This window comes from Apium graveolens, chromosome 1 (genome assembly GCF_009905375.1).
Source record: "Apium graveolens cultivar Ventura chromosome 1, ASM990537v1, whole genome shotgun sequence".
Lineage (NCBI taxonomy): Eukaryota > Viridiplantae > Streptophyta > Magnoliopsida > Apiales > Apiaceae > Apium > Apium graveolens.
This window is the reverse complement of record NC_133647.1, coordinates 165,520,680-165,544,715: the sequence shown is the minus strand read 5'-3', so window position 1 is coordinate 165,544,715 and position 24,036 is coordinate 165,520,680. Positions and strand designations below refer to the sequence as shown.

The window sequence follows — 24,036 nt, the reverse complement described above, 5'->3', positions numbered from 1 at the left end:
ATCAACGGATATAAATAAAATGTGAACAAAACACCATTTAAAATAACGTGTTAAACTTGAAAATGTAACATTATCAAGTATTTTGAGTAACTAAAAAAAATTAAAAAATATGCAAAACTTTAATGCCTTATGCGTTACCATGAAAACAAAACATGGGCTTGCAGTTTGCCTTTGAAAAACTCTAATTGAAGTTCCGTTTTTAATTTTAGAATAAAAAGATAATGAAAATGGTACACGCAACTGCGTTGTTTACAAATAACAAAATTGGTAGACGCAGAGCCGTACTTGAGGATATTCCAAGTGTTCGACTGAACAGGACCCTAAAATTTGAGGGGCACATTTTCAAGATACAAGTGTATATATATATATATATATATATATTTCTTTGTTTGAAAAAATAAAAACAAGTATAACTTATTTTTTCTAATAAAAAAATATATAAATTGAATAAAGGTTAAACATAGTAAATATAATTATAAATTATTATCTAAAATAAAATTATTAAAAAAATTTAATACTAAATATTAAATAAGTAACAAAAAATTAAGAAAAATACTAGGAGAGTAAGAGTATTATAGACATTGTAATTTTTCTTAAATAATAATATATCATTTTCTAAATAATACAGTTTTTAGGTAATTTGTTTGTTTTAAATTATAGTAATATTCACATATTAAAGTAGAACTTTAATTTAAAATACTAATTAATTAATTAATAGTTATGTATAAATCTAAATAAGTTTACATAGGAATTATGTTTTATATGATTATCTTATTATTTATAATTTATCTTATTGTTATGTACTTGTAATATTTTTTTTTAATTTTAAAGTAATTGCAATTATGTTAAAAATATAAATTTTGATTAATTTTTATTGTCGTATTATTATTTTGAGTAATTTTTATTGTTATATTATTTGCTAGCATTATTTTTGATAATTAGAATTCGGGCCAAATATTTTTAGTTTATTTTCTAATTTTTAAACAAGCCACATCTAGACTCCCTTTTAAACCAATATATTTGAGGCCGTATTTTTAAAAAATGACCTTGAGGCAATCTGTATCAAATAATGACATTTGGGCGATATTTACATAGATATTGATACCAGTCAGTCTGTTAGGAAGCAAAAGTTTGTTAGTACATAATTTTACAATTGCAATTCAATAGTTGAAAGCCCGCGTCAACTTTATTTACCAATTTACCCCCAAGTTCCAAACTCTCCCTCTCTACTCTCTCCTCTCTACTCTATCTCTCTCTGTACCTCTCTCCCTCTCTACTCTCTCCTCTCTACTCTATCTCTCTCTGTACCTCTCTCTCTCTCTACTCTCTCTCTCTCTCTCTCTCCCTCCCTCTCTCTCTCTCGCTCTCTCTCTGCTTCTTTCTTTTTTTATTCAAGCCAAGAACTGATGGAAGGAGCAAGTAATGACAGTGGCGATGACAATGATCATCAACGCCAAGTTTTCGATGATGGGACTGAGCCAAAATTCGATGTTCGTGATATGTCCATTCACGAGGCCGTCCTTAAGGTGCAATTTCAATCTACATTATTCTTGTACTTACACACACACGTAATTGCACTTAATTTTTGTGCAATATTGCGTGATCTATTTGTTTCTTATAATCTTTGCCTAACACCAAATTCTGTGTGTGTACTCTGTAATTGTCTGTTAGTGTATGTGTGAGTGATCTTGCTTTACTCTGTTTATAAAAACAACACAAGTTTTCAAGAAATTGGGTATATGTATTTGAGGTGGGTGTATAATTTAACTTCCGATTATAGTGATTTACTAAACTTGTTTGATAGGTTAGGATGTGGAGTTTAATTTAAAAACATTGAATAACTAATCTGGAATAAATGCGTGCAATTGTATTTATATTGCTACAAATTTGTAATTTCCGGATTGATCCTGTTCTTGATTTGGAAATACTGAATTCTGATTTTTCTATTGTAAATGCACCTTTTTATGGGGTCCCTAGATGTTATCACCGCGAGAATTATGTGTTTGTTAGAGGCAGACAAACTATTTTTGTTAGGGTAGAAATAATATTATAACTTGAATACTCAATCTTTTACCAGAACTTATATATAGCCAAACAAGAATGGACCTAGTCAGTTTCTTTCTTATGTATCTGGGAAGTGGGCAGTGTTACCAAATTACTATTGATGTTTAATAAGGAGATCAATAGAAGATATATTCGGGTTACTGTATGAGTACTAGATGTAGTCTTCAAGATGGGTTAGCTAATGTAATTAGGCTCTTAAGAGTCAGGCCAGAAGGTTAATAGAGAGTCATGGATACGGGAAAAGGCTTGCGCTCTATGCTGAAAGTACAAGGCCAGATACTGAATTTATTGGTGTGAAAAATGTCGTGTGCACCTGAACTTACTAGGTTTCTGTTTGTTATTTATGCATTTCTAAACTTACTAATCATTGTTTTTCTCTGTTAATTAATTTCAGGGGTTGGTCTATTAGTTTAAAATAATTTGCTAATGAAACAATATTTATATGCTTCCTTTCTTTTCACGGACTTTTTTAAGATTCTTGAAGAATTTATTGAGTTTTCCTGAACTGTCAGGACAAAGTGCACAATGAAACTTATAGGGCCGCCATTAAGCAGCATCAGGATGATTATATTAAAGACAAAGTAAGGCATTTTCTTGGCCAAATAAAGTAAGGCATTTTACTGCTTTAGCTTTTAAAATATCAATGTAAGAGTATCTTAGCTACTGCAAACATACTGCAGTGAGCATGGTTTAATTGCTGACCTTTATTTAGAATTAGAAAACTTCATGATAGAAATGAAATGCAATTTTGTTGTTGAATGCTTTTGTGTCCAACTAAGTTTATAAGATATATAATCACATGTTCAGGTTGTGGTTGATGTTCGTTGTGGAACAGGGATTCTTTCTATATTTTGTGCCCATGCCGGTGCTAGACGAGTAAGAACTTCTGTTTCTATTTTTCATTAAGCTGCTCTGTTGATCTATTCACACATACGCACACAATGCACCTGCACATGTACATTAACTATAAAGATGTGTAGTAAACTAGTGTAACTTTAGCACATACATAATTAGAGTCATCGTTGAAGTTGGGACGCAATAATCTAAGTAACGTATATCTGAGGAAAACCAGTTTTAGCCATATCTACATAAATAATATATTTCCTGCATGAAATGTTTTACAGGTATATGCAGTGGAAGCCACTGAAATCGCAGTGCAGGTAATTTATAGCATGATTTTTTTTATTGGTTAAAAAGATGCTACACTGTTCAAGTGTATCATGTATTCTGATATTTAAAATTTGTTTAGTTTCATCCTTTTTTCTAAGTAACTACTTTTTCTGTTGCTATAAATTCATTCTTTCTAATATACCTTCTGATACAGCTTTACATGCTTGCTAAGGATTTTAGCATCTAGTATAAAATTGGTGGACAATTAATCGTAAAGTGGTAAATGTGCCCACATCTCATATCCGTTAAAACTGAATATAGAAGATCACACACACTTCATGTATCTATAGATCTTATCAATACTAGTAGTCACGGGTCTCGATATATTGGAACTTTCACATATGAGTACATGACAGTTTGTTGGTTTCATGATTACATATTGTTTACTGTATGTTCCTTTTTATGACTAATATAATATGTATGATTGCGCATTAATGATTGGTCTCTGTTTGACGTCATTTGAAACTTTATGTCAACTCTTTGACTATGTTTGTCAGGCACAGAAAGTCATGCAGGCCAATAATCTATCTGAAACGGTCACTGTTTTACGTGGATTTGTGGAGGTTGACTTTTTATTGATAAGTTTATTAAATCTTTGTGCTAGAGCAAATTACTAAGATTTATTACTGAAATATATAGTTTTTTTAATTACTCTCACAACTGCAGGATGTTGAAATTAATGAAAAGGCTGATGTTATAGTTTCAGATTGGATGGATCAGTTACTCATCTATGATTATGAGGTTATTTTCTCATTATGAGATACAAATTGAAGTTGTTTTCGGTATCATGTCTAGCTTCAGTTTACAGTCTCGTTGTTATAATCATTCTTTATATCTTGCATTGGCTACTTTGCAGAACATGTTGGGGAGCATCCTTACAGCCAGGGATCGCCTGCTAAAACCTGGTGGTCTTATTATTCCTTCAAGGGCAACGGTATGTATGCGTTTAGTTTAGCATCCTATGACATGGAACACTAACTTTTTAAGAGGGTTTTTGAAGAACCCTTGAATAATATCTCTTACTACTAATAAGTAGTAAGAGATATAAGTAAAGCTATTTTAACATTATTCAACTTGCTAAACCTCAAACCAGAGTTGATCCCTTGTAGCTGAAATTGGACTTTTGAATGATTTCATTTAAACCACAATCAATGTTGATTGTATCTTGCTTTGTCTGCAGCTGTACATAGCTCCTGTCACGCTCCCTGACAGATACAGTGAGAAAATTGATTTCTGGCACAATGTCTATGGAATTGATAGTGAGTGTATGAATTTACCTATAATAAAACGCAACCTGTTTAGTATTCCGTAATATTTTTCTGTGACTTTGACCTTGTATAGAGTTAGGCTTCTACTTTGATCAACATAATAATAGATTTTGAAAAGTGCCCTCTGTGTATTTTTTCTCCAGGTTTGCATTTTCTAATTGATAAAAACTGTTTTTCTAGTCCTCTAAACATTGACTTGGAAACTTTTTGTGTGTTGTAGTGTCTGCTATGGTACCTTGGGCGATACAAGATGCGTATGAAGACCCTTGTGTGGAGACAATTACGAGTGAAAATCTTTTAGCTCTGCCACAAGTGGTTTGTCCTTTCACTTCAAGATCCATAGTGTGGATATCATAGAATTGCAGTCCATAAGATGTTTCCTAGAGATATAAAGCTATGTACAATCAATTTTACCTGCTATGATAGATTTCCTTTTATTTTGATGCAGGTAAAGCATGTGGACTGCTACACCGTTTGTATTCAGGAGCTAAAAATGTTTACATCAAGCTTCAATTTTCAGTCGCTGGCTCGAGGTAATAGAATTTTCCTCCCTAATTGCTGATACTTTATATGTTCCACTTATATCATATACTATAGGTCCTGAGATCATGTCAATCTTTTTGAGCAAAAAATGTATCACAAGCCTGAATCAAGTATCTTAAAAAGCGGATAGTTATCTCAGGATGGCTGCCCTGCCAATACGATTTCACCTGAATGATGAATCTATGTGAAACACTCTACTTATATCTTTGTATGCATAAATGGAATAATTATAAGATTTAGTCCTATCTAGTCCTATATATTACTAATCAGTGATCAGTTTTTTTTTTCTATTGAGCATAGATACATTACTGATAAAAAGATGTTGGCATAAAGAAAAATTGATGAGATAATACGACTAAACTGCACAAAAATAACATTTTCTTAATATCTATAATTTACAAATATCTATTAGTAAATACTAAATACATTTACAAGCTTCTATATAAATAGATGAAACTAATGGCAATATGGTAAGACTTAAAATACTTTTTGAAAGAATAGTACTGTACATCTATACGAAACTAGGCTCAAGCTGATTGTTTGCAGTGTCCTTCACTATTGAACTTCATCTATATATCTTGTTCTGTTCTCATGAAAGCTGACAGTTGATCATGTGTAATTCACATATACTATTCACAGAATTTGCAGTTTTAATGCATATATTCTGTAGTCTTATGTCGAACTAAACAACTATCTTAAATTTCATTTCCAGCTCCATTTCATGGATTTGCTTTCTGGTTCGATGTCGAATTTAGTGTCCCTGTGACATCCCCTGCTGATTCTAATACACCACCCACGCAGTCTACAAGCAATCATCCTACTATAAGTGGTCAAAAGAGAAAGCGTGATGATATGAATGAAGCAATTGTACTGTCAACAGCACCTGACAAGCCGCGTACACACTGGGAACAAGTATGAGTATAATAATTTTTTCAGTATGTTGCTACCTTTTACTTTCATTACTCTTCAATAACACCATGCTTAAAGCTTCTCCACAGCGCAACTTAATAATATTTAATTTAGGAAACAGGCGTTATTATGATTTGGCTGAACTAGCATTGTCTAAAGATAGCTTCTTCTGCAAGTTGATTATTAGTGTTGTTTCTTTGACATTATTATGCAGTGGACGCAAGTCACAAGCTAAAAAGGGAACCATGCCTGTTGGGCTGTGTAGTCCTAATACAAGTTGGTCTGTAAGGCCATGTTTGTTTCATGGGATTGTAATCCCGGGATAATAATTCAGAGATAACTAAACCCATCAAAATTAGTTGGACTAAATAATCATATCCTATGTTTATTTGGAAGAATTAAGTGTAGGATTGGACTATAATCCTTTAAAATTTTATTCTATGTTTGTTTTAAGGGATAGTCCTAGGGATGGGAATATAATCCTTTAATAAAAAATTTCAATCCTATGTATGTTTCACATGGGATTACAACGAGGGGATTATAATCCTCTTGTAAGAGGGGATAAAACAATACCTCCTCCCACCAAGTATTAGAGGGGATTATAGTCATATACTCTACTCCAACAGAACAAACGGGATAGGATAATTTAAAGGATTATAATTCTTGGATAACCCTTCACTAATTTATTACAAAACAAAGTCTTTTAGATATTCATCGCAGGCTCACAGTTCCTCTTTAATTCATATATTAGGAATTAGATATTTGCAAAAGCCCTTTCCTAAATGTCAACAATCCTCTCTCATGAGTAATTAAGGATGTTGGTACCCAATTGTCAAAATTTGATCGGAATAACATCTTAATTTGGATATTTTCATGTCTTGTATTATTTTCATGTACTTCTTGATTCAGAACTAAATAGCTACATTTCCTTGTTATGTATTAAGTGAAGTTTTGTTTCTGAGTATTGATGTATATTTGCAGATGCTCGTCTACTTGTACAATCCAATAGATGTTGAACAAGGTCAACAGATTGAAGGTTCGGTGACATTGACACCTAACCAAGAAGATGGTCCCAATGTGCACATCCGTCTCGTATACAAGTGAGAAAAGGCACTTCTTTTCTTTTGTCCTACATATGTTGGATTTCTTATTCCTAAAGTTGCTATATTCTTACATAGATATTTGCTACTGCAGATTAGGTGACCGTTCCTATGTGAGAGAAGCTGTAATGCGCTGATTTGATTCTGGCTTTACGCACAAATTCGTTCTAACCTCTTAACTGATAAACAAATCCATATTTGAAGTTTCAAGTTTCTGTTCTGAAGTAAACTGAGATAAATACTCATGCGGCTCTAATGGATACTCTTCGTATTTCGTATGACCGATACTGTCCATACATTGATCTGTTTGTATCATTTGTTTGCTGAGCACTCTGTATATAGGTAGTCTAGCATTCCATTGTTTAGGTATAACTATATAAATTCTTAGCAACTGCTACAAATACTTCAGCAGTGTGTAAATTTAAAAGCAACCCTGTAAACATTAGAACCGGCAGGCACCATCAGTCCAAGACCATCAGTCTGGTCTCGGGTCCTCAAAATGACGAAAAACAAAAAAGTCGATTTTAGATTTATTCCGGTCTAAACCCTGATCTTGGCGAGACCGAATCTATCTATAATATTATTTTTATCTTATTTGAAATAGTAGAATCAACACTACAATGTAAATGATTAAATGTTATATGCGATAAAAAATTTGAAACTATCTCGACATTGTTTTGTTCGTTACAGTAAGTTTACAAATTAATAGTTTTTTTATAAATAGAAAATTAAATCAAACGTTCCTGAATTATAGACACTTTTCTGTAGGTCATAAATTATAAAAATAAATTTTTAAATAATTTAACTTTTAATTTTTTCCAATCACAGTGCTTCCGTTAAAACTGAGATTGACTTCGTTAACTTTTCAATGATAGGCAAAACTCTTAACAACATTCTTGAAGTTTCCGATATCCAAATTTGAAAATGATTAATCAAAACACTCATTTTTCAATCCCCCGTCCATCTCACCATCAAAACTGAGTTTGATTTTTTTTTTAATTTTTGACGGAAATTAAGGTTGCTTCGATTAGTTTTTCGATAATTTTGACGATGTACATTGATAGGGTATTGAAAACCATGTGATCTAGTAACTCAAATTTTGAGTTTGAAAATCGAAATCACCTTCAAAATTGTCTTAGATTCTTCGGAAATTCAAAAATGTCCGACACTAACGGCGTCAATCTGATTATAAAAGGATTACAATGACAAAAATTTAAAAGCTAAATTACTTATAAATTTATATTTATAATTCAGGTATCTAGAAAAAATAAGTGACATGGACGTTAGAATTAATTTACCCTTTTAGAAATAATAAGATATTTACTTCTTAATAAACATATTACCTTAACAAACAATTAAATTGAGAAAATTAATTTTAATGTCCCTAAATTATAGCCACTTTTTTTTAGGTTCCTGAACTATAAATATAAATTCATAAGTAATTCATTTTTTGAATTTTTCTAATCGCAATCATCCCGTTAAATTTTAAGTAACGTCGTTAATATTTAATGATGTGTCATCTTATAAAAAAATTAAAATATGTAATTAGTTGTGAAGAACATCCTTGAAATTTCGTAGAATTGAAGATAATTTGGAAGATGATTCTAGTGTCCAAAATCAGAACTTGAGTAACCAAATTACTCATTTTTAAACCATTATCCATCTCCACCGTCGAAATTCAGTTAGGGTCATTTTTAAATTTTGACTTGAATATTGGTTTTGATTCGAATAGTTTTTTTAGTGATTTTGATGATGTAGATTGATAGACCGTGCGATTGTGAGCATGTTCATATGATTTTTGTGATTTCGAGTGTTCGAATTAGCCTCGTCGGAAAATTCGTGTGTCGTCGGTGTTCTTCGTTTCTCCAACATAATTTGATGCTATTTAGGATTATAAATTAGTGTAATAGACTCGTTTGATGTTGTTTATCACTATGTATGATGTTAGTTGAATTTGTGTTAACTTTGGTGTGTCAGAAAATTCTAACTCACCGGATTTTGTTGGTTGTTGGCTAGAGAATATGAAGCATTGCTAGCCAAAAACTGAACTGCCCGATTCCGTTGGGGTATTTTTTACTTTTTCGGTGAAGTTATTTACCAAGAAATCGTTTGATTTTCGAAACTCAATATTCAAGTTTAAAAACTGTTTTTTAAGTAAAAACTAACAGTGTTACTTAAAAATTTAACGAAAAGGCTGCGATAAGAAAAATTCAAAAGTTGAATTACCTATAAATTTATATATATAATCTAGGGGTCTAAACAAAAAGTGTTGACAGTTCACGAGTTCAAGACGTTATAATTAATTTTGCCATTTAAATTCTTTAAGTACATTTTTTCAAAGAAAAACAAAATTTATGATATCTAAAACTCAAAATTTTAAGCAACCGGTTTAGAGTTCTGTCTGATCCCAAAATCGAATATATAAGTTTAAAAAAAATCCCATATCCGGGTCGGGTCTGGTTTTGTAACTTCGTGGAACCTTTAGGCACGACTCAGAAACCGTACTTCAATGGAGTCCCCGGCGATGAAGAAAGTAAAGATTATTGGAGACGATCAAGACAGAATTTAGCAGTTTGCCTGAACTAATACATAACTTTTCTTTATCAATTTTACAAGCAGAATTATTTGTTCAAACAGTGTAATCTTGAACTGATGGAAGAAATCTTTGTATTTATTATCGGAATCTTTCAAGATCATCTTTCTCTTTCAATTTGCCAGGAGTAAAAACCCTGTATCTATAGAATAGAAGTATAGATCGCCCAGTATTGTCTGAAACTTCCCAGCTTGAAAAATTAGAATATGTATGATGTAATGTAAGCCCTCGCAGTATATGTGTGGCATATTCTCTGTACTTGTCAATTTAACGGAGATCATTTAATATCGTATCCTCAAGTAATACACTTGAATATCAGAACCACCCTCTCTGTTCATGGGAACCTTGCAGTTAATTTGTCATTATCTATATCTGAAGTGATCCTGTTCCCCCGCAAAATCAGATACTTCATATATTAAGTATGGGAGCAATAGGCATGTTGTTATCTTCTTTTGTAGCATTTTGATATGCACATCTAAAATAAATTTCAAAAATGGCAGACTGATGTTTTGTGGGTTTCTGAATCTTGCATGTTTATTGCGTAGGCATTTTCTGCAATACAGACTTTCTCATTTTGTCCATTTACTAAATTGAATTGTGTGAAGCTAACACAGGGATACAAAGAATCAAGTATATCTAGTGCCCTTGGGAACTACTTGAACTCTCTCCGAGAGCCACGTAGGGGCGGCCTTGAAGTTTATTGGGCCTTTGAAAAAATCAATATTTTGGGGCCCTAAATTATATATACACAAAATATTTTATATTCATATAATAAAGGACTCTGAGAATTTGGTACCTTAAGTGTTGGGGACGTTGGTGCAATTCTTGTTCTTCTTCTATAGTCAGGACCACCCTTGGAGCCATAATTGTCAAGAAAGCACCCCAGGTAACTTATTGAGTCAATTATTCTTTTCAAAAATTATTTTGTATTTGGTAAGGGTGAATGGAATGGAATGATTAAAATTAAAAGAAATTAATTGAAATTGGAGGGAACATTTAGAAAAAATGAGTTGGTGCAAAGTTGATATGATAAGAATTGTGAAAAAAATTGGATGTAGTAAGGAATGTAGCATTCCATCTCATATTGATGGAATGGAATGTTACATTCCTTACAAGGTTGCTCCACTTGAATGTAGAAATAAAGATTAAGCAAGCACCTGGAAATGCTAATTGCCGTGACACAGATTATAATTAAGTTGTGTATCATACAGAAAATTTTATGTGATACTTATTTGCAAAATTCGTATTTTGTTTATACAGGTAATTTTGGCCTCAATTAAAAAATGGGATTTTTTGAGTTAGAATTATAAAATAGGGATTATATTTAAAGTTTGGGAGTTGGGACACAGTCCGAAACTACTCGGGCCTTTAAAATAGGGGAAAATTGAGTGAGCGGACAATTAGGGTCAGGGATAATTAAAAACAGAGGCAGATTTGATTACTTAATGGGGTCCGCGGCGATTAAAAATGTTAGGATTCCTTGAGGCCAAGAAGACAGAATCAGCAGGTCACCGGATGAACTAATTCATAAAATCCTGTCTTTCGTCAATGCGAAAGAAGCGGTTCAAACCAGCATTTTCTCGCAACGGTGGAGGTATATAGATCACTCTTTCTTTTCTCAGTTTTTATTGGTTTGGCAACAGCAATAATCATATGTTTGTTCTCTATGTTTTGTCTAAGCAAAACCATCAATCCCATATTTTGAAATTGAAGTTATATGTATTGAGAAATAAACATCCGATGCGTTTAGTTGAAAAGTTTGTTGAGTATGCAATCTCGCAAAATATTCAATGCTTACATATATATTTTTTATGTGGTCATAAACCTTATAAGTTATCCACCTTCAGCTCTAAATCTTTCAAGACACTAGACTGGCAGTACAGCTTGAAGTATGTGCATCAGAATCAGATCTTTGGGATTTGCCTGCCTTAAGAACTCTCCACTGAAAGTCCTACGGTTTTAATGCCCAGAAGTTATCTGTTTCATGTTTGGCATGCCTACCTGCCTTGAAAACTCTGACTGTTAATGGTTGGGATTTATCAATCTCTCTATTTTCTTTTAGGTTTCCAAATTTAACAACTCTTCGTTTATCTTGCTGTAAATTGTCCAGAATAAATTGGGATTTCCCAGCTCTATTAAGTCTATATCTCCAGAGGTAATATTTCTCGATAATGAGTGACATAATCTCCACATTTCTCAATCTACAAAATCTCAGATTAGAGTTATCAAGATCATCTGTGCATCGAGATCATATCATTTCTTGTCCTCGGTTAATGAACTTCAAAATTTCAACCTACTGATATAATCCCCATATGATTGTGATTTTGGCACAATAGCTTTCCAATTTCAGTTGTGTTGGTATCTTCTAGGACTTGGTAATGCCAAAATTCTTACGTTTGACTTGGAGAGCATTTTGGTAAAATTATTATCTCCAGTATTTTTTATAAGAGTTACAATTCCTTGATTTGCTTCTATAACTGATAATAGAATTTTGACTTGATTGTGTAAATTGTGGACTTGGTAAATTTAGTTACTAAGTAAGGGTTTTAAATCTTTAGGTAAAACTAGTTATTCATAGGTGTCAAGGATTAGACCCTTCAATACACATTTAATCTGATCTGTCATTTTTCGCTATTCCATCAAATTGATGTACAGAAGCCTTTTTTAATCGTCTAAAGCAAACACTTTTAAGTTACTATTTCTGTTAATGAGCATTTTAAGCATCTGTTGCAGTTTTCACTTTAAAAGTTAAGCTTTAGTATTTCAGTTAAAGTCAACTACCAGAACTTGACTGACTTGGTGTGTCACCTAGAACCACCATTGTCACAACATAGCCTCGCCTAGAACCACCACTGTCACAACATAGCCTCGAGTATTCTCTTATGCTTCTCCGTAACTCAATGAAAATTTTTCCTTGTTTTCTGTAGGGGGTACTGTGCATGTATCCTCTATTTTAATGGGTATATCTATTCCAGATTATGGTTTTTTGTTGGGGAATGAAGCATATAGTGTGGGAACCACTGGTATTTATTGTTAATATCTTGAAAGGATTTGTTGTTTAACAGAAATTAAGTTAGATATAGTGTTGTTAATGATGATGGGATTTTCAGCATCCAATTGCATGAGATGCAAGGTTTGAATTTAGGACAGGTAGAGGTGTATATGGGAGTCTTTAACAAAAGCATATGCAACTAACAGTAAATTTCGAATTATGATCTCAATTACAATTTTTACAGCTTTATAGCTCTCTCATTTCTGTCGAGTCCTCCCTCCATGGGAATATGAAGAATCAAAATACCTAAATTACCATTGTTGCTTTACACTGTACCCCTTCCTTCCAAGATCTTGTAAGGTTCAAAAGGGGTAATATGCCGCCTTTCTGAGCAACTGCTTCAGAAAGTGCAGAATCAATTCTAGCATTTTCATAATTCACAAGTGCAAAAGTTGAAAGGGCATCTAGAGCCCTTTCTCGCACATCCTCCCTTGAGCTTTGTGTAAAACTAAGAAACAATGTCACACCTTGGCTGAACATATATTTATTCGAACCTGTAGGATCCCTTACAACAAACCGCAAAGGAGAATATGAGAGGATCCATTTCAACCAAATCATAATCTCATTTGGGCCCTGCTCTTTAATTTCTGAATTCCTCCCTTTTGTGAAAATATTCCTATCTTCCATTGTTGTTTCAGCAAAAAAAGATCATAGCCTTTTTAGTATATTGGTGGAAAGAGTAAGTAACCGTTTACCTTTAATATTCTGGAGGTCAACAAAATTAGGATCATTATCAATAGTTGGGCTCTTTAATGTGCATAAGATCAATAAGTTCTACGAGGTTGAAAGCAATCTAGACAAAGCATCAGGATGATATCAGTTCATGAAACATCTAAACATTTCAAATGTGGCAACATACTCAAGTACTATGATGTATCATAAATGTTTCACGGATTGGTATCATCCATAATGCTATGTCTAGATTGCTTTTAACCCGGGAGAACTTCTTGATTTTATGCACATTGAATTGCCCAGCTATTGATAATGATCCTAGTTTTGTTGATCTCCAAAATATTAAAGATAAAGTGCTAATTACTCTTTCCACCAAAATATTTAAAGGGTTATATTTTCTTTTTGCTGAAACAACAGTGGAAGAGAGGAATGTTTTCACCAGCCGAAGGAATTCAAAATTTAAAGAGCAGGGCCTAAATGAGATTATGATTTGGTTGAAATGCATCATCCAAGATTCTATTTTGCGGTTTGCTGTAAGGGATCCAACATGTTTGAATAATTATTGGTGCATCCAAGGTGTATTGTTGCTTAGTTTTACACACAAGAGGATGTGCAAGAGAGGGGTGTTGATTCCCTTTCAACTTTTACAGTTGTGAATTATAAAAATGCTAGTATTGATACCGGATTTGCTGAAGTAATTGCTTAGAAAAGCGGTATATTACCCTTTTTAAACCTTACAAAATCTTGAAGGGGGGGCTTAAGTGTAAAGCAACTGTGGTAATTTCGGTTTATCTCGTGCTCTTAGGTTGATAAGAGATTTCACCACGGGGACATGAAGAATCAAGTATGCCTAGTACTCTCAGAATCTACTTAATTGGTTGCTCTCTAAGATCTACCACAGTCCCGAAATTGCCTCAGGTATTTAATGTGTTTGTTATCATTTTATTTTTTCTTTTGTCGTAAATACGATGCACTTATCTTTGATTATTGAACGGGTGTAAAGTGGTAGATCTATAGATATCAGGGTATTAAAAATAATTTTTTTAGAAAAAAAAAGTGCGGTTTTCTTTAAATATACAAATAAATTTTAAAATATAGAGAAGTGGTGGAATAGATTGCAACAAATGCTTCAAAACTCTCAAAAACACTTTATAACACTACAAGAAATCTCATTTTTACCAACAACAGTTGCTGACGGAAATCTATCCGTTAGCAATTACCAACGGATTGCCGACCAATTGCAAGCTTTTAAAAAGTCGATATAACATCAACGGTTTCGCAACGGGTTACTAATAAAAAGTTGCCAACGAAATTTTCCGTTGGCTACACCAAAAGTTATAATAGAATTACTAATGAATTGGCAACATATATTTAACTACAGAATACTAATAGAATAACAATAAATTACTAACAGATTACTAACTCAATACTAACCACATTGTTCGTTGTCAGTTCCACCTGTCCAACTTGTATTCGGTTAGTAATCGGTTGATAATTATAGATCGGTTATCTATTTTTTCCTTATTAATCTGTTATAATTGTAGATCGGTTATATTTATTCTGTTACTAATCTGTAGCTATTCTAGATCGGTCGTGCATATTTTTGTTACTAATCTCTTGTAAAATTTTACCATATATATATATGTCACACCCTATTATATCATAACTATAAAATCAATTATTGTGCACACCCTTGTTCATTTTCTTTCTCTCACATCTTCTCTCCCACCTCAACACTATGCAGCCAGTTCAATTTCTGTATTCCCAAGTAGGGATTTGAGTTCTAGCGGAGAATCGATTAAGTTCGTAGCTATTTATTGGCAGTTTAATCTTCATTTTTTGTCCCCCTCCTTATCACCATTGCACACACACAAGTTAAAAAATATTGACATATTTTTGTTGGGCGTCATTTTACAACACAAATCAAGAATTAAAGAAGTTGTTCTCACCATTTGATTTAGTTACAGAAGATAATCATCTATGACTACAAATATATTGATTGTAACTGTAGTTTTGGGTTTTATATATGACTAGTAACTAATTATTGTTGCAGCTAAACTTACACCGGATGAAAGAACATAAATTCCAGTTGGGTTTGGTTTCGTGATATCCGAAACAAAGATTGAAACTCAGAATGCATTGAGTACTCCTGTTGTTATTATCAGGCACTAGTATCAAACGGTTGAACCAATTTTGTATAAAATATGAGTATCTTTTGAGGAAGTCCTAAGTTTTGTAAGATTTTATATATTGAGAGTGTTGTATGTAATTGTTGGTGTTAAAATTAATGTTTGTAAACTTATATTTGACTGACTGTAAAATATCTTAATTTTTTTGAATCTTTCATTTTACCTTATTGTGAGTTGTATTTATAAATGGATTTGAATATTTTGGGGGCAAAATTTTGTGCGAATATCATATTAGAAATTATGATTATTAGCAAGGTCTCCCAATTGATTAACAAGAGATTTCCCGGCGAAGAATTCATAACAAAATTGAGGATAGTAAAAGGGTTCAATTGTCAAAATTCCGATAGTATTTTGTTACCAAATGTAACAACAAATTTTCTTCTGTTAGCAGTTTGTTATTAGAATTACCAACCAAATATTATGTTGGTAGGGTGGTGTTTTTTGATTACTTTATATGTGTTATTAGTCTGTTACTATTCTGTTGCTAACTTAGTTACAGACAACTAAATCGTTTAGGAAGATGCTTTCCAACGACGTTTCCTCTAACGGTACAGTTTAGTGGGCAATCTGTTAGGAAACATTTTTACCAACAGATTTTGTTAACTTACCAACAAAATATGTCGTTGGTAATAATGAAATTTCTTGTAGTGGAAAACTCTTTTGGATTATGGATCTTTGAACATTGTTCAAGGTTCCATATAGAGCATCTATGGGTCCTGGAGAATTGCTTGGGGAGGTGGAGATTGCTTGAAGGTCGCCTAAGCATCTCTCCTTTTAAGTTGCTTAAGAAAAACCAAGCACGGTTGCCACTGTCAAGCAATGTTGCCTTCTACCTTGTTTATATTTTTTTATTGCCAAGTCATAGAAAGTAATTATGTAGTTGTACCAATATAGCATACAGCCAAGTTAAGTTTATAATACAATGTTTTATAGGACTGTAGTCGCAACCCGCAGTGTTGCTTACAATTAGAAGGTTTTCTTGACAAAGGTTGCTCAAAATGATGTGGATGAGAAAGGGCGTAAAATGTATTATATATCATCACATGATTGGTCAAATTTAGTAACTTTGCAAATAGCTAGAATTGGAGTTGCTCTTACAGATAGAAAGCGCAAATGATAATATGAAGTTTGAACCCAGATGTTTACATATAGTTAATATCTTGAAAACTAATTATTTGTCAAATTTGGTCATAGTTGTGGCTATTGATCTTCTTTTTCTTGAGTACATTTGTTGGCAGTTGGCTCTTCAGAGAATGAAGGTGGAAGTTTTATGTTAATTGGTAATTGTTTATCTGTTAGGGTTCTCTGTCCAGTAGGATCGAAATTGTCATTTTGCTCGAATTTAAAACAGATCCAGGTTTGTTCGACTCCATTAAAATTTTAGTCTGAAGTTTATCTAGGATGATTTACATTTAAAATTCATTGCAAATCACTACAAGAAAAACGCAATCCGACAACACCGATCAGACAACACTCGACCAAAAAAGTGTTGCCCGAATTTTTCATACAACGGTTTTTCTGCAACCAAAAAACTGGTGTTGTCTGACGTTGATTACTACAAGCAATTAAAAAATGTTGTCTAGTAAAACAAATCAGACAAGTGTTTTCGAAATCAAGGTCTTGTGCGAATGGGAAGGCTTTTGCATTAATACAACGCTTTAAAATCCATTGTCTAGTTGATGGAGACAGACAATGCTTTCTAAAGTGATGTTGTGCAAATGAGTAAGTTTGCACAACGAGTTTTAGAATGCATTGTCTGAAAATGATTGAGATAAGGTCTGGTTTAACAGTTGTGGAAATGAGACAAGTGTTTTTTCCAAACAATTAATTTTAAATTTTTTTAAAACTACAAATTCTAATTAAATCCACTTTCATCCAGATTAAATATTTAAATTTTATATTTCAAAATAGTTTAATTATCTACTTTATAATTAACAAAAAAAATAATCACAAGTACTTCAAATTTACATTGTTAATTATTCAATTCAAACAAGTGTTTTTCGACAAAGCATGTTGTATTAATCTACCTTATACAAGTTTTTTTTAAATAAAACACTTGTAACAGTCAGACAACCGTTATCGATATTTATAATCTGTTGTAAAATTTATAATACTAGGATTTAGTTGACATTATATACGAATGTTAATAGTGCTACTTTTCAGATATAACTCGTTATAATATTATTCGGCGTATCATATGTGTGCCAACCTACAAATATACCTAATAATTACACTTCAAATTTACATTATTAATTGTTCAATTCAAACAATAGTTTTTCAAAAAAGCACGTTATATTAATCAACCTTATACAAGTATTTTTAAAATAAAACACTTGTAACAGTCAGACAACCATTATCGATATTTATAATCTGTTATAAAATTTGTAGTACTGCAACAATCTTAAAGAAAAAACCGTTGTAGAATTCCAATAACGGTATTTCCTAAAAAACACTTATATAAAGTAACTTACCACAACATGATTTTAGAAAAAACCGTTGTCTATACTTTTACTAGTTTTTAATTTTTTTTGGAATAATTATATGCCACCGTTTATTAATTTATACGAGTAACCAATAACTTACACCAAATTAATTTGTGTTTATTAAGATTTGAAATCATTTTTTTCATAGATTTTTGAATTTTTTTACCTATTAGTATTAGACGTTACACGAATATTAACAGCGTCAATAGATAATCACATTGATGAGGACATAACGTGTAGATTAAGTTAAAAATGTAACTCATAATATCTATTTGTTGGTTTTGTGGACTTCGTACGGACATTAATAGCGTTAACTTACGAATATTACTCATAATAACGTAAAGCAACACATAATCTATATACTAACTTATAGATATAAGTCATAATAACGATATTAGGATTTAGTTGACATTATATACGAATGTTAATAGTGCTACTTTTCAGATATAACTCGTTATAATATTATTCGGCATATCATATGTGTGCTAACCTACAAATATACCTAATAATTACACTTCAAATTTACATTGTTAACTGTTCAATTCAAACAAGTGTTTTTCAAAAAAGCACGTTGTATTAATCAATCTTATACAATATTTGTAAAATATAACACTTGTATTAATCAGACAACCGTTATCGATATTTATAATCTGTTGTAAAATTTATAATACTGCAACAATCTTAAAGAAAAAACCGTTGTAGAATTCCGACAATGGTATTTCCTAGAAAACACTTATGTAAAGTAACTTACCACAACATGATTTTAGAAAAAACCGTTGTCTATACTTTTACTAGTTTATTAATATTTTTCTGAATAATTATATGCCACCGTTTATTAATTTATACGAGTAACCAATAACTTACACCAAATTAATTTGTGTTTATTAAGATTTGAAATCATCTTTTCATAGATTTTTGAATTCTTTTACCTATTAGTATTAGACGTTATACGAATATTAATAGCGTCAACAGATAATCACATTGATGAGGACATAACGTGTAGATTAAGTTAAAAATGTAACTCATAATATCTATTTGCTGGTTTTGTGGACTTTGTACGGACGTTAATAGCGTTAACATACGAATATTACTCATAATAACATAAAGCAGCACATAATCTATATACTAACTTACAGATATAAGTCATAATAACAATATTAGGATTTAGTTGACATTATATACGAATGTTAATAGTGCTACTTTTCAGATATAACTCTTTATAATATTATTCGGCGTATCATATGTGTGATAACCTACAAATGTACCTAATAATTACACTTCAAATTTACATTGTTAATTGTTCAATTCAAACGAGTGTTTTTCGAAAAAGCACGTTGTATTAATCTATCTTATACAACTATTTTTAAAATAAAATACTGGTAACAGTCAGACAACCGTTATCGATATTTATAATCTGTTGTAAAATTAATAATACTCAACAATCTTAAATAAAAACCGTTGTAGAATTCCAACAACGGTATTTCCTAAAAAATACTTATGTAAAGTAACTTATCACAACATGATTTTAGAAAAAACTGTTGCCTTTACTTTTACTAGTTTTTAATTTTTTTTCGGAATAAATATATGCCACCGTTTATTAATTTTATACGAGTAACCAATAACTTACACCAAATTAATTTGTGTTTATTAAGATTTGAAATCATCTTTTTCATAGATTTTTTGAATTTTTTTACCTATTCGAATTAGACGTTACACGAATATTAATAGAGTCAACTAGATTATCACATTGATGAGGACATGACATGTAGATTAAGTTAAAAATATAACTCGTAATATCTATTTGTTGGTTTTGTAGACTTCATACAGACGTTAATGGCGTTAACTTACGAATATTACTCATAACAACATAAAGCAGCACATAATCTATATACTAACTTACAGATATAAGTCATAGTAGCAATATTAGGATTTAGTTGACATTATATATGAATCTTAATAGTGCTACTTTTCAGATATAACTCGTTATAATATTATTCGGTGTATCATATGTGTGCTAACCTACAAATATACCTTATAATTACAACCTACTAATAACATAATATCGATAACGTGTATCAGATCGTTAATAACGTTAAATAATAAATATTTACGAATAAATAAGCTGAAAAATGGGCACATTTTTACAACGGTTTTCGTTCTCACACGTTGTCATATAAAACTATGTACAACGGGCTTTTTTAAAATCCCGTTGTGTGATTCAACAACGGTTTTTCTCTTGGAAACCGTTATTGACATTGTATTTAAACAACCTTTTTTGGGTATACACCGTTGTATGAATTTGGTACTGTTATTTGGTTGATATTACATCCCATAATTGTTTTATACTAAAAATATTGTATGACTTTTGTTAAGACAACACAATTTAAATTTCAGATAATTATTTTTAATATTGTATATTCCTTTGACTTTGTTAATATATATTCCTTAAATTGTTGTACAGATATTGATATATATTGATTTTATTCATGTAAAAAAATAATTTAAATTTTTTAAATATATCTTGCATGAAGTTATAACAAAAATCTAGTAGAAGGCGTACTTTCTCAAACAAGGTTCCTTCACGATATATATTTTTTTAATAATTTTTCGATTGTCGAATCGTATAGATGTTAAGATATAGTGATTTAGTCATATCAACATTTATTATTTTTTTTAAATTGAACTTGCATGACATGAAAAGAAAAATATATTAGAAGAAATACTTTCTAAAACGAGGTTTATTCAAGATGTTAATTTTTTATATAATTTTTTCGACGATCTAACCATATAGAAGTTAATATATACATAAGACTAATAAATAAAATGGATTTTTTGACAATCCAACCACACACATGTTAAAATATGTTAATTTTAGTCATATGAAAAAATAACTAAAATTTTCAAATTAATCTTACATGACTTTATAAGAAAATTTTATATAATTACTATTTTCTAAAACGAGATTCACTCCTAATTGACAAAATAAGTTTTTAAATATGATTTTTTACAATCATAGAGAAATTTATATATTTTTTAATTATTTTGGATTGATACATGATAAAAATAAAAAAATATATATATTATAATACACATTTTTTGGTATTTTACACTTTTTCACTTTATAACCCATTTTGTTTTCCCTCTTCTCTGAATTGCTTTTCCCCCTTCAACAAAATTTCATTTCCAGTCTCCCCCTCTTTTTTTCCACATAGATCCACCTACCCTGCCCCTTTCATAAACTTGTGTCGCTATTCCAAACTTCCTCAATACTCTCCGTCTCTCAGGTATTGCTCCATTTCTCCCTAACTCCTCATATAAATATATTATATATGTATGTACAATTTGTGTTATGTGTTAATTTGTATGTTCATTTTCCCCTAATCTTCCCAATTCTAGGGCTCAAACTCAAAATTTTCTCCATTAAAATCAATGGCATCTTCACTCTCAAGAACTCTATTTCGTTCACTTTTCTCAATATCTCGTACAGAACTATCTCCTATTACTACTACAAATCTCTCCTCTCTCGCGTATTGGAAAATGTACCTGACTCGACACTCGACTTAGTAGTTGACTCATTAACCGACTTAGATCCCAAGGTGGAAGGCCCTCAGAGACCTGCCTCTGTTGAGTACCCGACCGAAAAGGGCCTCGATTACGGCATTTATAAGGTCTAAATTCTGCTATTTAGGGGGCAATCGATCTGCTCTTGGCCGTATACAAAAGGAAATTTAAGTTTTTAGGGGGTTATTTAACCGATGGATGTAAGGTATGCATACTTTCTTTACCTGAATTCATTGTTTTCTTAACATTGCCTTGAACTGAATTCATTCTTTTCATTAACTGAAATGGCTTCTTATCTTTTTGTTGATAAAAAGTATGGGAGACTTATTTTTAATTACCTAGCAGGACTTCTCATCTCTAGACCTGTCAGTAGATTACTAGAGAGTATGATGAATTTTAACTTGGTTAATAAAACTGATAATTAGATTTCAGTATAAGCTTGTATTAGAAGATCTCATTCCCATTGAACGGGTTTAAATCTCATGATTCGATTGCAAGCTAAATGAAAGGTTTGTATGACTAGTTCTTGGCCCTTGGACAAATTGGATATGCTCTTGTGCCAATGATGCTGGGTGTTGACCAACCTGTAATACTCCATATGCTCAATATTCCACCCGCTGCCGAGGCATTGAATGGAGTGAAAATGTAGTTGGTGGATGTTGCGGCTCCTCTCTTGAAGGGTTAGTTCTTACACTCTTTGGTTGTAAGTTGTAACTTATAAATGGAAAAGAAATAATTATAGCATCGGTATAACTGTTTATTTAATACCTTTCTGTATTATAACTTGTAACAGATGTTGTTGCAACAACTGATGTTGTCGAAGCATGCACTGGAGTTAACTATGCAGTAATGGTTGGTGGATTCCCTAGAAAAGAAGGCATGGAAAGGAAGGATGTGATGACAAAGAATATGTTTATTTACAAGAGTCAAGCTTCGGCTCTTGAAAAGTATGTTGCTGCAAACTGCAAGGTAACTGAAATTTCTTCTTATCGTTATAATCTGTAACTTGAATCTTAGTGAAGCCAATCAAGACATGTTTGTGTACTATTGTTTTATTTGAAGATGTATGCATTTGACGTATATAATAAACTAGGGAGAGGCATTTATATTTAAATGCCAAAAGAAACTGGCAGGCATCATTCTACTTGTTCCTGATTATCTTATGCACTCTACTAGGAACTGAGATGAGGGATAAGAATTCAATTTGTATGATTACTGTATAGCTTCTGATATATAATTTTGATTTTGATTGTACATTTAAGTTTACATATTTTTGTAATGTTTGTTGTGGTATTCTTATATACATATGTGTTGCCAGTTTCACATTCTTTTTACCATTGCTTTTGTTTTAATTTGAATAGTCTCTTAATTTAGGTCTTGGTAGTTGCTAACCGTGCCAACACCAATGCATTGATCCTAAAGGAATTTGCACTGTTGATTCCATAAAAGAACAAAATATTTGAAGAACGAGCTCGGCTGCATCAGGCTTTGTTTGTGTTAATAACCTGACCTATACTGTGATGCCTGAATTCAATGTTTGTTACCATCCCATAAAGTTTATTCTACTGGCTAATAAACAGAAATATAAACTTGATTATCCAAGTACACATATAAATCAAATAAATGCATTTTTCAATATATAATGTTTTGGGCTATCACTTCTATATTTTCTACAAATGAAACTGAGATCTTTAATGTAATTATCTTATTTTCTCATAATATTCAAGAGGCAATTTGAAAGAGTCAAGCGTGATATAGCTCATGTTCATAAAGAAAGAGGAAAGATGTCGAACCACCACTCAAACCTGACATGGTAGCAGTGGCTAAGTTTGATGGATCTTGCCTAGCTCAGGTGCTTCTCCATACGCTGATATGCTAGTACATAAGCGCCCCACAAAAGCGGCATGTTTTCCTTGTAGACTCTATATTTTTTTTAAGTTGTAGTAGAAACATTGACTCATGAAGGCAGGGATATGAATATGCTTTTAGATTTTGTATAACTATGTTGCCATGATTTTCAATCATGGATTAAATTTAGAATTTTTTTGCAGATTTGCAAAGTTACATTGATTTAATTAGTTGTTATATTTTGAGAAAGACAATGCTTTTAATAACCAGGCTTCATTAAAAACATCAAATTTTTAATAGTAAAACAATGGTTTCGAAAACAAAACCTTGGTGCAAAATTAACTCATACAACACCACCACCAAACCATTGCCTATAAAAATTTTAATATATTGTATCAAAGGTTTTTATACAAAATGTTGGGACAAGTAAATAGTTGTATGTATCACATCATGCAATATATTAAAATACAAAACTGTTGTGTGTAGAAATTTATCGCAAGAGTTCTATGAGCTCATTTTCATTTTTGTTGTCTATCTGGGTACACAACAAAGTTTATATAACAATAAGTGTTCTAGGATTGTTT

The 24,036-nt window shown here is 31.6% G+C and overlaps 1 protein-coding gene across 2 annotated transcripts; it reads left to right on the top strand.

Annotated features, from left to right (window-relative positions):
* The first annotated feature begins 1,202 nt into the window (after positions 1 to 1,202).
* LOC141721708 (putative protein arginine N-methyltransferase 6) lies at positions 1,203 to 7,552 on the top strand. Of its 2 annotated transcripts, none has more exons than XM_074524774.1 (13): positions 1,203 to 1,526; positions 2,577 to 2,645; positions 2,872 to 2,940; positions 3,189 to 3,224; positions 3,732 to 3,797; positions 3,901 to 3,975; positions 4,091 to 4,168; positions 4,415 to 4,493; positions 4,723 to 4,817; positions 4,951 to 5,035; positions 5,758 to 5,957; positions 6,936 to 7,054; positions 7,149 to 7,552. In XM_074524774.1, the coding sequence occupies exons 1-13, from the start codon at positions 1,407 to 1,409 to the stop codon at positions 7,189 to 7,191; spliced, it is 1,134 nt and encodes a 377-aa protein (XP_074380875.1). In that variant the 5' UTR covers positions 1,203 to 1,406; the 3' UTR covers positions 7,192 to 7,552. The 2 variants fall into 2 exon arrangements, with proteins under 2 accessions (XP_074380875.1, XP_074380865.1); XM_074524764.1 differs by having other exon boundaries at positions 4,415 to 4,499.
* Positions 7,553 to 24,036: the final 16,484 nt, after the last annotated feature.

What these genes read in the sequence shown, in the direction of transcription:
- LOC141721708 (XM_074524764.1), top strand. Translation starts at nt 1,407, where the DNA reads ATGGAAGGAGCAAGTAATGACAGTGGCGATGACAATGATCATCAACGC. An exon ending in CCCATGCCGGTGCTAGACGA is followed by an intron (nt 2,941 to 3,188) that starts GTAAGAACTTCT and finishes AATGTTTTACAG; the next exon opens with GTATATGCAGTGGAAGCCAC. An exon ending in CCACTGAAATCGCAGTGCAG is followed by an intron (nt 3,225 to 3,731) that starts GTAATTTATAGC and finishes TATGTTTGTCAG; the next exon opens with GCACAGAAAGTCATGCAGGC.